The sequence below is a fragment of the Peromyscus maniculatus genome, chromosome 12 (assembly GCF_049852395.1).
Source record: "Peromyscus maniculatus bairdii isolate BWxNUB_F1_BW_parent chromosome 12, HU_Pman_BW_mat_3.1, whole genome shotgun sequence".
Taxonomy (NCBI): Eukaryota; Metazoa; Chordata; class Mammalia; order Rodentia; family Cricetidae; genus Peromyscus; species Peromyscus maniculatus.
This window is the reverse complement of record NC_134863.1, coordinates 46,844,407-46,856,769: the sequence shown is the minus strand read 5'-3', so window position 1 is coordinate 46,856,769 and position 12,363 is coordinate 46,844,407. Positions and strand designations below refer to the sequence as shown.

General features: G+C 39.9%; 1 protein-coding gene across 35 annotated transcripts in view; it reads right to left on the bottom strand.

The window, feature by feature from the left end:
• The window catches only part of Abi3bp (ABI family member 3 binding protein), a 208,344-nt gene that overhangs the window by 71,290 nt on the left and 124,691 nt on the right, over positions 1-12,363 (bottom strand). For 20 of the 35 annotated variants that reach the window (XM_015989185.3, XM_076549010.1, XM_076549019.1 and 17 more), the window contains exons 19-28: positions 9,967-10,008; positions 8,265-8,348; positions 7,780-7,818; positions 6,501-6,563; positions 6,316-6,384; positions 5,637-5,687; positions 3,807-3,866; positions 2,986-3,075; positions 1,624-1,659; positions 796-882 (exon numbers count right to left, since the gene is read on the bottom strand). The exons of 2 other annotated variants lie outside the window; for them this stretch is intronic. In XM_015989185.3, coding sequence (XP_015844671.1) covers positions 796-882; positions 1,624-1,659; positions 2,986-3,075; positions 3,807-3,866; positions 5,637-5,687; positions 6,316-6,384; positions 6,501-6,563; positions 7,780-7,818; positions 8,265-8,348; positions 9,967-10,008 — 621 coding nt within the window. The remainder of the gene's footprint in view (positions 1-795; positions 883-1,623; positions 1,660-2,985; positions 3,076-3,806; positions 3,867-5,636; positions 5,688-6,315; positions 6,385-6,500; positions 6,564-7,779; positions 7,819-8,264; positions 8,349-9,966; positions 10,009-12,363) is intronic. 13 more of the 35 variants (XM_076549009.1, XM_076549017.1, XM_076549033.1 and 10 more) reach the window with 9 other exon arrangements.

The window sequence follows — 12,363 nt, the reverse complement described above, 5'->3', positions numbered from 1 at the left end:
TAAAGATTTATTTATTATGTATACAGAAGAAGGCACCAGATCTCATTATTGATGGTTGTGAGCTACCATGTGGTTGCTGGGAATTGAACTCAGGACCTTTGGAAGAGCAGCCAGTGCTCTTAACCTTTGAGCCATCTCTCCAGCCCTATCTTGGATTTTTTTTTTTTTTTTTTTTTTTGGTTTTTCGAGACAGGGTTTCTCTGTGTAGCTTTGCGCCTTTCCTGAGACTCACTTGGTAGCCCAGGCTGGCCTCGAACTCACAGAGATCCACCTGGCTCTGCCTCCCGAGTGCTGGGATTAAAGGCGTGCGCCACCACCGCCCGGCTTTCTATCTTGGATTTTTTAATCTAAATTTTCACAAAGCTCACAATATGTAGCATTTGGGTTGCTCAGATTATTTTATGCCAGCATGAACATGCTGCCTTACATTACTTTCTGGTTATGCAGGAGCAGCTTTTCTTTTCTGGTGTCTTGTCAACTAAGTGGTAAATAAGACAGCTCCTACTTCAGAGCCAAGGGCTGAGGTGGCTAAGGAGAGTGAGTGCAAGCTTAGTGAATGCAGTAGCTTTGACCAGATTGTTTCAGCTCAATACTACACCGAGCAGTCTCATCTCTGAGATGTGACTATAATCAGAGAGTAAGAAAAACAAACATAATGGTCATTGAGAGTCAATATTCTTAAGAAAGAAGCATAAGATGTTTAGGCATGTGATGCTCTCCTTGCAAACCAGGAGATATTTGACCTTAAAGAGATATGTTGGATACCTTCTAATACAGAATAAATCACATATTTACCCAATATAGTCTGAGGTACTTCTGGATGGGGTATGGTTTTATCTTTAGGACGTAGGCGGCGGCGGGCTTTTTTTGTTGTTGTTGAAGCTGATGGAAGAGAACTTAGTATTAACATGGTGTTGATGAGCCCAAAAGCTATGACAAGGATGATGTATCCTGTCTAAGCTTAAAAAATATAATTAATAGTTTAAGCTAAGAAATCCTGTCACTAGGGTTTGAAGCTTTTCCTCTAGTATATTAAAAGATTTCTTTAATAGTCGAGAATCCTTCAGAGGTAAAAAATATTAGATAAATTACATTTAAGAAATGTAAGTTAGGACCTCTCACCATTTCCTTGAATATATATCTAACTCTAAATTGGTTATAAGTCCACATTCAACTCTAGAGATGTGAGTTTGAACCAACCTCACAGTGATGCTTTTAATTTAATATGACTGTGCCTGGGGAAGTTCTGTGCTTGGTGGTTTACTACAGTAAGTCTTTTAAAAGCCACTGAAACATCAGCAGAGCCAAAACCAGTTCCACAGAACTTGAAATGGAGGAAGGAAACTGCTCAGACAACTTTGACTGTACCATTCCTGCTGTTGCATTGGAGGCCTAAAGGAGGACCCGGTGTCATGCCTGATCAAAGCCTCAGCCTGACACAGTTTCAAGGCGGTGCATGGATCAGATACCCATCTTGAATTAAGCCAAGGTACCTTTCCGTTAAATGGTAAGAAAACTTTCAGGATAAAACAGGGCATGCCACCATAATCTCCTTAGCAACCACAGTGAGGCTCAACAGCGAACAGACAAAAGCACTCACAGAAGAATACCAAGAATCATTACCTAAAGATGGCTCAGGAGTGATAGGTCCCAATTCTGCTGTGAGAAATGATCAAAAGCAATTTAAAACAAGGCAATGTTAAACACATCAGAAAATCCATCAAATTCTCTTGAATACGAGCTTTACCAGTGTAGCATTGGTTCTATAGTCAAAAACAACAGCAGCAACAACAACAAAAAAAAACCCAAACCTTTAAAGTAGTCCACAGATGTTTATACAACCACAGTCCTATCCTTAGCATTTCTATATCGTTAATGGCGATTTTGCTTGCTTTTCTACAGTTGACTACAGGCTTTGATTGCATTTTCATTAGTAAATAATGTGATAGGAAACTCTTAGAAGAATGTTATGTATGTCATAACATCTTATTTAACAATTATAAGAAATTAATGTGAAAGCATAATTTATAAGACTATATATTAGAAAACAAATCCTGGAATCATGATAAACACAATTGTTGATACATTTACTCGGATACAGTGAAAAATAACCAAAATAGACAAGGCTTGATTTTGTTGAGAGTCCACTTTGGGAAAAGATGAAGACCTATGTTTGAGCAAAGGCAAACCAAGGGCTAAACCTGGAGGGTCCTTAGTCCACAGAACTTGTTACTACATCTCTTCATTATACAGAAAAGACCTGGCTCTGAAGGGTAGCAGGACATGCCAATGGCTCAGAGCAATCACTGATCTTCTTTGTGGGCTTTCCAAAAGTAACGTCATCGTTCAACTAAGCAAATATCGCCCTTCTCAGTCAGGCTATACTTCTAGTTCTGATCTTGCTATTGTTACTCCCATACATGGTGCCTTCTTCTCTCTGTTTGTAGGAGTCAGGCCCATTCTTGCTGGCAAATCTATAAAGGCTAAAAATTTCAGGTTCACCTTAAACATATTAGCCCATATATACATTAATTTTTACTTAAGAATGAATTATGTATCCAACAGTTGGTGAAACAGTGACTACCCAATGTTGCTCCTATTCTTTATTTATATTTATAATGTCTGAATAAGAGTTGCTTCATTGTTCAGCTAAGTCACTTGCTACCTCTAATGCATAGTCTACAGATGCTAGTGTGGCATTTAATAAAGCATGTGGCTCTTAAATATACTAAGTAGATATTTTTCCAATTTATAATCAAAGAGCAAAGAATAATTAAATGTTGGAGGAAAAAACATATAAAACTCTCAGGCATCAAGGACTTCCTCATGACAGCAGCATGAAGGAGCCATAGGGATTGGGCATAGCAACCATGCTGGTAGCAACTGCGTCCTATGGCTTAAGTCTTCACCCTCAGTAGCAAGTGGAACTTGCGTAACTTCTGTCACATCCAATGAAGAGCTACAGGAGCCAAGAACCACATTTACCTGGTTTAGGCTGAGGTATCTCTGGGCGTGGGGTGGCTTTATGAATAGGAGGACGTGGACGGTGAGTTCTTGGTTGTGGTGTTTTGGGGGCTGGAGAAGCAAAGTGGTTATTGTGGTTGTGTGACTTCAGAACTAAAGAAAGATGACACATGAATGTAAGGTGTCTGAAACCTGAGATACAAAATGTCTCTTTGATTTGGAATTCTTTCTTGGTAATATATATGTAAAACAATTTGGTCTCCTGACAGTGGAGACAGACCACTTGACATTGTTTTTATTATTCTGAAATTTTTATTGTTAGTTGCTAGCATCAAAGAGGTTCCAGACCCCAAAGGGAGTTTGAAACATGACATGTTGATATCACGTCAGGGAGACTTCAGCTAACCTGCTTCTGGGTAACTGTCCTTAAAAAGACTCAGTTTATGGATACAAGCCATTAAAATTAGTATTACTATATGTATGTAACAGTTCCTAAAATCACCTGCATATGACCACGGTCTTTCATATCTTCAAAAAAAAAATAACTCAAGAATATCTTAAGGGGTAGGCATTCTGAAGTAGATCAGAAACTTATTTTTAATGTAGACTCCTACTGAGTACTGAATAGATTCATGGGCTCTGTGAAGCATTTGCAAAGACAGATAACGGGGGTGGGTAGCTAAGGAGCTGAATAGAGGCTTATAACCAAGTAACATCCTTTAAGGATTCTTGATATATTTGAAATGAGAAATACCGTAAATGATAAGACATTTTTGTGGAAGAAAAATCCCCTCAATCCAGACAGAAATGGAGACCGTGTATAAAGACTAAGAGGTCATTACCTAATGCTGTCGCCGGAGCCTTGGTTCTCGTAATTACAGGTTCAATGTCTGTGGTAGTAACTGACCAAAAGCAATACATGACAGAAATTAAGAAATGTACACAGTGATTTATCTTAAAGGTGAAACATTTTAAGCCTGTTACTTTTTTCTTAAAGGAGTAAAGATAGTTTACTCTATAGACAGATATTTTGAATGACCATGGCCCAGAAACACCGATTTAGATTACCCCAAATTCCACATTCCAATGTGGAAACAGGTTCCTAAAGCTTTTTATTGTTTTTAAAGAACAAAGGAAGTCATCAATCAAGGCAAATTTAAAATACATTGGTGGGTACATCAGAGAGGCAGGTACAGCAAGATGGGGAAAGCTATTCTGTAGGCCTAAGATGCTCTCTGATGACATTCTTAGTTTTTGGATCGGTGAAAGCTAGTGGCCTGCTAGGTTAATAGACTCCAAAAGTCTTCTACCTATTAAATTAGAAGATGTTAGTTCTGACACAGAGGTGGACAAGGACTACAATATTGTTATGTTTAAAAGCATTTGTGATGTCTGGGAATACTACTGCCTGTAGCCGGCCAGATTCTATGCCCACCTATCCGGCACACACACACCATTTCACCTAGAATGAAGTTACTGAAAAGTTATTTTCCTATATTGGACTGTCTGAGTCTACCTACCTAGAATGGCACTCTGGCTCTACAGCTTTAGGATGCGTTATACTAAATTATTCTGAAAATAGCTACAGAGTTTTCTGTTGTATCTCAAAGACATTCACCACCATTAATTTTGGGAGGAGTGGTGGTTGTGAGAATAGGAAAAGTATTGCTAACTGTCTTGTTTTCTGAAGATCTGTGCCAATCATACAGATAGATGTAAATGCCTGCCTTCTCTTCACAGTATATGTGGTGCTTATTATGTTTCTGTACTTATCTCAAATGGATAATTTGCATGCAATTACCCAGTGTATGAAGAGATATGGGGACTGGGGAAATTGCTCAGCAATGAATCACTTGTGTAACACGAATAAGACCCTAGTTTCAACTCCTAGAGACCACCCCCCCACACACTGAAAGAATAAAGATAATTCAGAATGAAAAGGAAATAATGCAGCTTTTCATCTCAGTATATACGATTTCTATAAATAAGTCTTCATAGATCAGAAATGAAAATTTACAACTCTGGCATTAAATCTAGGAGATTCCACGTAAGATTCAAATTTCTTATTATCTAATGTCCTCTAAGCATTGGTAGAGAGACTGACTTTCCCAGATGGTTCAGGGAACCAAAGCATGAAGCTAGATTAAAATGCACCAGAGAGCAGCGTCCAAGTTAACGGCACACAGAGATGGAAAGAAACTGGGACAAGAGGAGGAAGACATTGTCAGAACGTCTTTTCACAAGATGAATTCTCAACAGAAAGGTACGCTTTGCATTTGAATAGTATGGAATCAAGGAGAAAGGACCATTATCAGAAATGACGGCTCATCATTGCAAGCTCCAACCAGCTCTCTTTGTTCCCACACACACACAAGCAGGGGCTGCAGAAAGTCGCTGCTTGGAAAGACGGACGGACAGAGCCTTCTGACTTCTGGCAGCAGCAAGTGCTGAGAGCAATCTGACCCTGAGGATCAAAGGGAGTGTACCATCCAGGTGCTGTTGGCGGAGAAGATACAGGGATGCCCGTCGGGATGCTAACATGGCCCCTGCCAAAAACAGCCCGTACTTCTCAGAAACAAATAAGTGAATGATGATTAAATTGAACACACAGATGATGAGAGGGATCAGTGGAGAAATCTCCAGGAAACGTCAGTTAAGAAAACATTTATTACCTATGGCTAGGGCAGGGGCTTCAGTTCCAAGTGTAGCAGGCTGCTCATAGGCTGCATCATTAAACATAAAACACAGATGAAGAAAAAACAATCTCAAGTACTCATAATATTTAATTCAGAGACGTTGAGCGCAGTTTAATCTAGGTTGATGTAGATTGCTAACTGATGGGCTTATTTATAATGAGACGCTCTCTTAGTTGTATACTAATTGGAATCTTAGGAGAAAATTTCAGTTGTAAACAGATTTTTCAAAACTATTTTTTTTTAATATAGTAGAAAGCCACCCAGTTAATAATTACTATTTAAGATGCCAACAGGTTATTTCAGAGGAAGCCAATCCCTATGTGGCAAGTCTTTCTTTGGTTGTGCCCATATGGGAGGAATACATGTCCCCTCCTATGTGTACTACCCAAAAACAGCTAGCAAAGTCACTTTAAATTGTCCCAGGGACAGAAAAGTCTAACTTCTTTTCATTATAAACTCAGAAAGGCATAAAAATGCTTTTTTAAAGTTTATAAGACTATCAGGTATTAAATGTTCTTATTTCTTATCTACTTTCAGAAGATAAAGAACAAAATTAGGATACTCGGTTCTTTAATTAGTCAAATATATAAACTCTTTCAATGTCATTTCCACTGATAAAAGCGTCTTAAGCTAGGGCGATGGGAATTACGTTTACCGAATTTAGTTGGTGGCATGTCAGGTGTGGCTTTGGGCTTAGGAGGCAATTGCTTTGGTGGTTTTAAATCTGAAGAAGAAAAAGGACCGCAATTAGTGTCACAGCTAAGCGGTTGGTGTGGAAAACAATGTTACTTGTAGACCCTTTTCCCATTTACATGCTAAGGCATTGAAAGTGTTGATTACCAGGCTGGATTTGGGGTACCTCTGGCCTGCGTGTTGCTTTGGGTCTCTGGGACAGTTTGGGAACTAAAAGAAAAGGTATTAAAATTAGCATAATGGGCATGGTTGTGACTGTCCAAGTTGAGGATGTATAAGCTGAGAAACACTCAGTGAAGACTCAGTGTAAATATAAAAACAGTTCCAGGAAGGGTGGAAATGCTCATTTTAGCCATTCATTTGCACCATTAGTTTTCCATGGAAGAACAGTCTTTTTTTTAAAAAAAATTATTGATTGATTGATTATGTATACTGTGTTCTGTCTGCATGTATGCCTACACACCAGAAAAGAACACCAGATCTCATTACAGATGGCTGTGAGCCACTATGTGGTTGCTGGGAATTGAACTCAGGACCTCTGGAAGAGCAACCAGTACTCCTAACCTCTGAGCCACCTCTCCAGTCCCCAGAAGAATAGTCTTAAGGAAATGCTTAAAATGTGTCTTTGAGTAAAAGTACTATCATACAACTTTCTTCTTAAATGATGTATTTAAGAAGGATTAAATATATCAGTTTTACTGTTTGCTGGCAACTTTTTTTTTAAGCACAAACCAGTAAGATTGAGTATTTCAAAGTTGTTTAAGAAGAAACCTGGAAAATTAGCCATAAACATCTGCTATTAACATAAGAAATAATGACACATGGCTACTGATCTGGGGGAATTTCTTAAAATGACCAGAGACTAACTGAATTCTGAGAAGTTACAATGAAACAATCAGAGGCATGGCATTACCACTAAAAAGAATAAAAGCCATCTTGGAACTTTTAATATTCTCAAGTTGCAAAGACAACTACCAGTTTCATACTGGGTCCCAGATCAGAACCAGTCTATGGTATCCAAACATGCTAAATACATTCTCCAATAGGAATGTGCAGCTTTTCAGAGTCTTACAGGCGGGATGAATAAAGCAATGAAAGCCACAGCACTGGAAAATGTATGCCATTTGTTTAGTCCAGAAGACTACAGACATCTGCGAGGAGGAACACCAGGACATGCCATTAAAGGACAGAGGGTCAGCAGGGAACGGGGAAGCTGTGCTCAAGACCACAGACCTTCCCTGCGTTACTGTAGCAGAGTGTACTGGAAGAATTCTCCGGTGCTCAGGCTCTTCCCACCCACACAGGAAATGAAGGGAAGCATGGTTGACAGCGTGATGGAGTGACAAAACTTCCGTCATGCCTGGCTTGGAGACCGTGAAGAGAAAAAAATAAAATGGCGAGAAAGCAAGAGAGGATGCAGAATTACCAGTTGTGGGTACCAGCGGTACAGTGGCAGGTTCCCGAGCTGTGGAAGCAAAACGCCAAGACGACTAGTTATACCGTGGTGTGGCATCCCAAGGAAGGTAACACTGTGCCTTAAGGCCAAAGCTATATGCAAACTGTGCTTTTTTTCTGAAGGTAATTCCACTTTGGCTTTTCCCATTTACCCCCTTTTCCCTGCTGCTTTTCTGAACCTCAGCTGTCCTGGAGAGGTATCAGCTGTAAGACTCTAAGGATTCTTGCTTTAATAATCCACCAAGTGGGCCACTTTTCACACTGTACACTAACTAATCACAAATAAAGATATGGATGCATCATACCTGATAGGAATGCAGAGAGTATACAGATGCTCAACTATGCGAACCAGCCATATTGTTCCCTAAAGCCCAGCTGTTGGGAGGGTGGCAGCTAACAGACTAGAAGCCTCCGCACTGAATCCCTGGTCATTGGAACCCTAAATACCACATTTACCAGGTTTGGACTCAGGTACTTCTGGACTACGTGTGGTTTTAGGACGGGGGCGGAGGCGGCCTGGTCGTTTGGTCTTTGTTGGAGCTAAAGAAAGGAAAATGTCTAGTTAGCAGAGAAAGAATAGTGCTACAAACCGAGAGTAAATGATACATGTCATTTAGTCACATATTTAATCCTTTTGATTCAATCTGGACACATTCAGTTTTGCCACTTTCTATCATCACCCAGTTACATGAAAAGTAGAACTTAGGGTGTTTTTTTCTTTTAAACCACCCTTGTCTTGTTCTCTCTCTTTCACCTCCCTCCATCCTTCTCTTTCTCTTCACAGTTTTTTTTGGTCAAAGATTTGTACATTTCCCAAGAGATCTCTTTATTCTATCACTTTGAAATCAATTTTGGAAAATCTCAAAATTAGTGTATAGTTTGGATGAGATGGTCACACAAAAGTTTCAAACCTATACCATCAGGAAGAACATGAGAAAGGCTGTTTTGCTGACACAGTAAGAGTAAAAAATTAAAATTTGGCTTAGTATTCCAAAGCAGGAGATTTTTTTTCTGCTTGGTGTAAAAAAAGTCCATGTATAAACAATAGGGAAAAATGAGTTTAGAAACTATATCAAGGGAAGCATTTTTTAAATGAGATATACTTATAGGCTAGAGGTATAGGATTTAAAATTTGTAAGGATAACCAAGAACACATAGACAAATGGACATTGATGTATCATCCCATGAATGTGAATCTGCCAATAGTGACACCAGCCATTAAGGAAAGAAGGAGTAACTGTGTGTCCAGATAACGTTGTTACGGACACTTTCCCAGAGCTCTGGGACCCTAAACCACACACAAAATTATCAAGAAGGAATCAAGTCACAGGAGAAAAGTAAAATCAACTTAAATGTGGGAGACACTCAATTCTTAACTTCTAGCTTGAGCAAATTAAAAGTGGTGAAATTTTATCCACACGAGAAGTAACCTCTTCTACTGAAATCAATTCCTGTGGTTTTAGACAAAATGAATAAAAATGCAGCCAGCTAAAGTTTGGAAAACGAAATGGAAAAAAAGGGCAGAGGCATGGCTCTTTGGAAGCTGTGGATGCAATACTCTAACCAGGACCTCTTGTGAAGGAAAATGTGCGTAATTGGCTAGAAGGGCACCAGAACGGGGTTCTTTGCTTGGTTTGCTTTTGAAGAAAAAAAAATGCTATAAGGGTTGGCTTTGTTGTTCTTTTTCTTTTCTACCTCCTAATGCATCATCTAGTGACACATCCGAGTTTTCAGATCTGGAATGATCATTGCTCTTTTCAAGAAAGTCTGTAAATGTTAGCGTTTTGAAAAGTGAGGGGGGAAAAAAAAAACCTCCCAGAGGGAAGCACAATTATGCCTGGGGAAGCCAGAAGTCTCCACTGGAAATAACAAGTTAGAAGAAGCTAAGGAAAATCTCCTTGAATATAAGACAGGACAATAAAGAATGAGTCACATCCAAGGCAGTGTGGCTTTCATGGGTGTCCCAGAGCCTCTATTCAGCCAAGCCCAGGCACAGGGCAGATATTGTTGCAAAAAGCAGCTGCAAAAATAAAATTAAAAAAAAAAAATCTGAAGGGCAGTTAAGTATTTTCAAAGTAACACATATCTAAGGACAAAAGTTGAACACAGAAAGAGATACAGGCCATTTCTTCAGTGTGATTCAAGGAAGCAGCTTTACCCTTTGTTGACTTTGCTGATGGTAGAGTCTCAGGCTCTGGGGCTGCAATGAAAGCAAATAATGTCAAAGCAGTGCTGAAGGGCAGGAATTAGGCATCCTTTACCACGAGACAAGCTCGCTCCTTGATGAAGGTTTAGGCTCCTCTGGATGATGGTGCCGAGGCTTGCTCATCTCACACCCATCGCATAAACCCCAGCAAGAGCTGAGGATTGTCATTTGTGCCGTTCACCTCTGCTGGGGCTCTCACTACACATACCCGATGGCTGTCCCTAGCACATCCCCGGGAAGGTGTTCTGAATGTCTTGCCAACTGCCATTTTGTTTCTTACAAAGCAACCACATTCACCCCCGGAAGTGAGAAGCAGGTAACATGCCTTCTCCCGTGTTGTGTTCTGTTAGTGCTGAACGGTATCTGGCTTGGCTGGACCTCACGTTCTTTCACTAAAGATAAGAAACTCAAGTGTAAAAAGGGCCACAAGTTCTAATGGTGCACCCTGTCTGTGGTTACGAGTACATATTGCTAGTAAACAAGATCCATTTGGGTTAGCATATCAATACGTATCCAAGCATAGTCTCAGGTTTCATGAACTGCTTAATAAATTAGATAACATATGATGATGGTATGATAAACAAACCCTCCAGTGGTCAAATCAGATGTGAACAAACTATTTTATTCCATGCTGGCTATTTGATGTTTGGGAGGGGAAAAAAAACAGGCTATTTCTAGTAGTTTTTGTGCTATTCTACTCAAAGGAGTTTTCTTTCAAGAAGCAAATTAAAATTAACTGTATTTTTCAAGCCTAGGGGAAAAAAACAAGAGCTTTTATCTCTCACAGAAAGAAAGGAATTGATTTGGCATTCATTGGCTTTCATTACAATGTAAATCCTTCTCTTATTTATACAGCTCGGATAGAGTTGACTCGGGTAGTCTGAATAGGGAAAGGAGTAGGTTTGGAAAAAGCAAGGATTGACTTGGGCTGGGGGCGGGGAGTGACAACAGAAGTTGTCATAGAGCAACTTTCTAGGAACTAAATGACTTGCTTTCATAATTCAAAAAAAAAATATAGCAATTCAGGGCTGTGTCATACCATCTTGTGGGTTAACACAGGAGGGCAACAGTTCTCATTGTGTGGGAGGGACAAGTTAAGAGAGAGGAGGCGGCTCTGGTTTTCCAGAAATGCATTGGGTTGTGCATACAAAACAAGCCGAAAACAAATGTCAAGCTTCCTTGACCAAACCAACTGAGGAAAAGCATCTCGCATGGAAAGTGAGGTGGAAGAACAGGCGAGAGCTGGGAAAGTTGGGGAGTCTTCACACTGGGGAGCTTCTGGTGGTTTGTTTGCTCTTGTGAACTTCAGCTGGAAATAGAGACCTCCTTTCTGCTGAGTTCAAACAACACGGAAGATCTGTAGCTAAAGAAATGCTCCACAGAGATGCAGTCCACACTCGCTGCTGTCTCGGGCCACTCAACATCCCTCTGTTGTGAGGTTTGGATGTTAACTCCCCCAGGTGGTGATACCGACTGTCAGACCCGGAGAAGGTGAGGACCCCGGGATTATGAGAATGTTTAGAAATCAAAGGACTGAAACCACACCAACTCCCAAATAAAAATTCTGGCAAAAAAAATAATAAATAAAATGTCCAATTAAGAAAGTGTCTATTCAGACATTTTGAAGAGTAATAAAACACACCCTCTAATTGAATATCTTAAATTCATTTCTAAAATTTGTGATTTATCATGCCTAAGTGTCAACCAATATTTATAAGGCAGATTTTTTTTATGCTTTTCAAGTTTATCATGAAATTAACAGACACAATTACTGAGGAGAAATATTTAATTTGTTAGCCAAAACACACAGCACCTTTCTCCATCTGCCTGGTAGCAGCCTCCACTGAAAACTCAGCATAAATATAAAAGTCACTTTCTCATTCCAAACCTCCCTAAGAATGATTTTTAAAACACATCTACCTCATTAATCCCTTCCCACTACAGCTGGCAGAGTTCTTTATTTAAACTGCTAGGACACTTGATTTTTATACACTGTGCTTCTCACTTGGCGCCCTCAGCCAGGGCCACTTACATACTTGTCTAAGCCTCTATTTCAGTGGGTCTCAATCTTTCTAATGCTACGACCCATTAATACAGTCCCTCATGTTGTGGTGACCCCCACCCACAAAATTATTTTTTGTTGCTACTTCACACCTGTATTTTTGCTTTTGTTATGAATCATCACGTAAATATCTGATATTCCATGATGGTCTTAGGTGACCCTTGTGAAATGATTGTTCAACCCCCAGGTTGAGAACTGCTGCTCTCTTTCTGTCGGGGTGACACCTACATCTGGATCCAGCCGCCTTGTCAGAGCGTGCTACACAAATTCGTTCTCTGAGCAGCTGC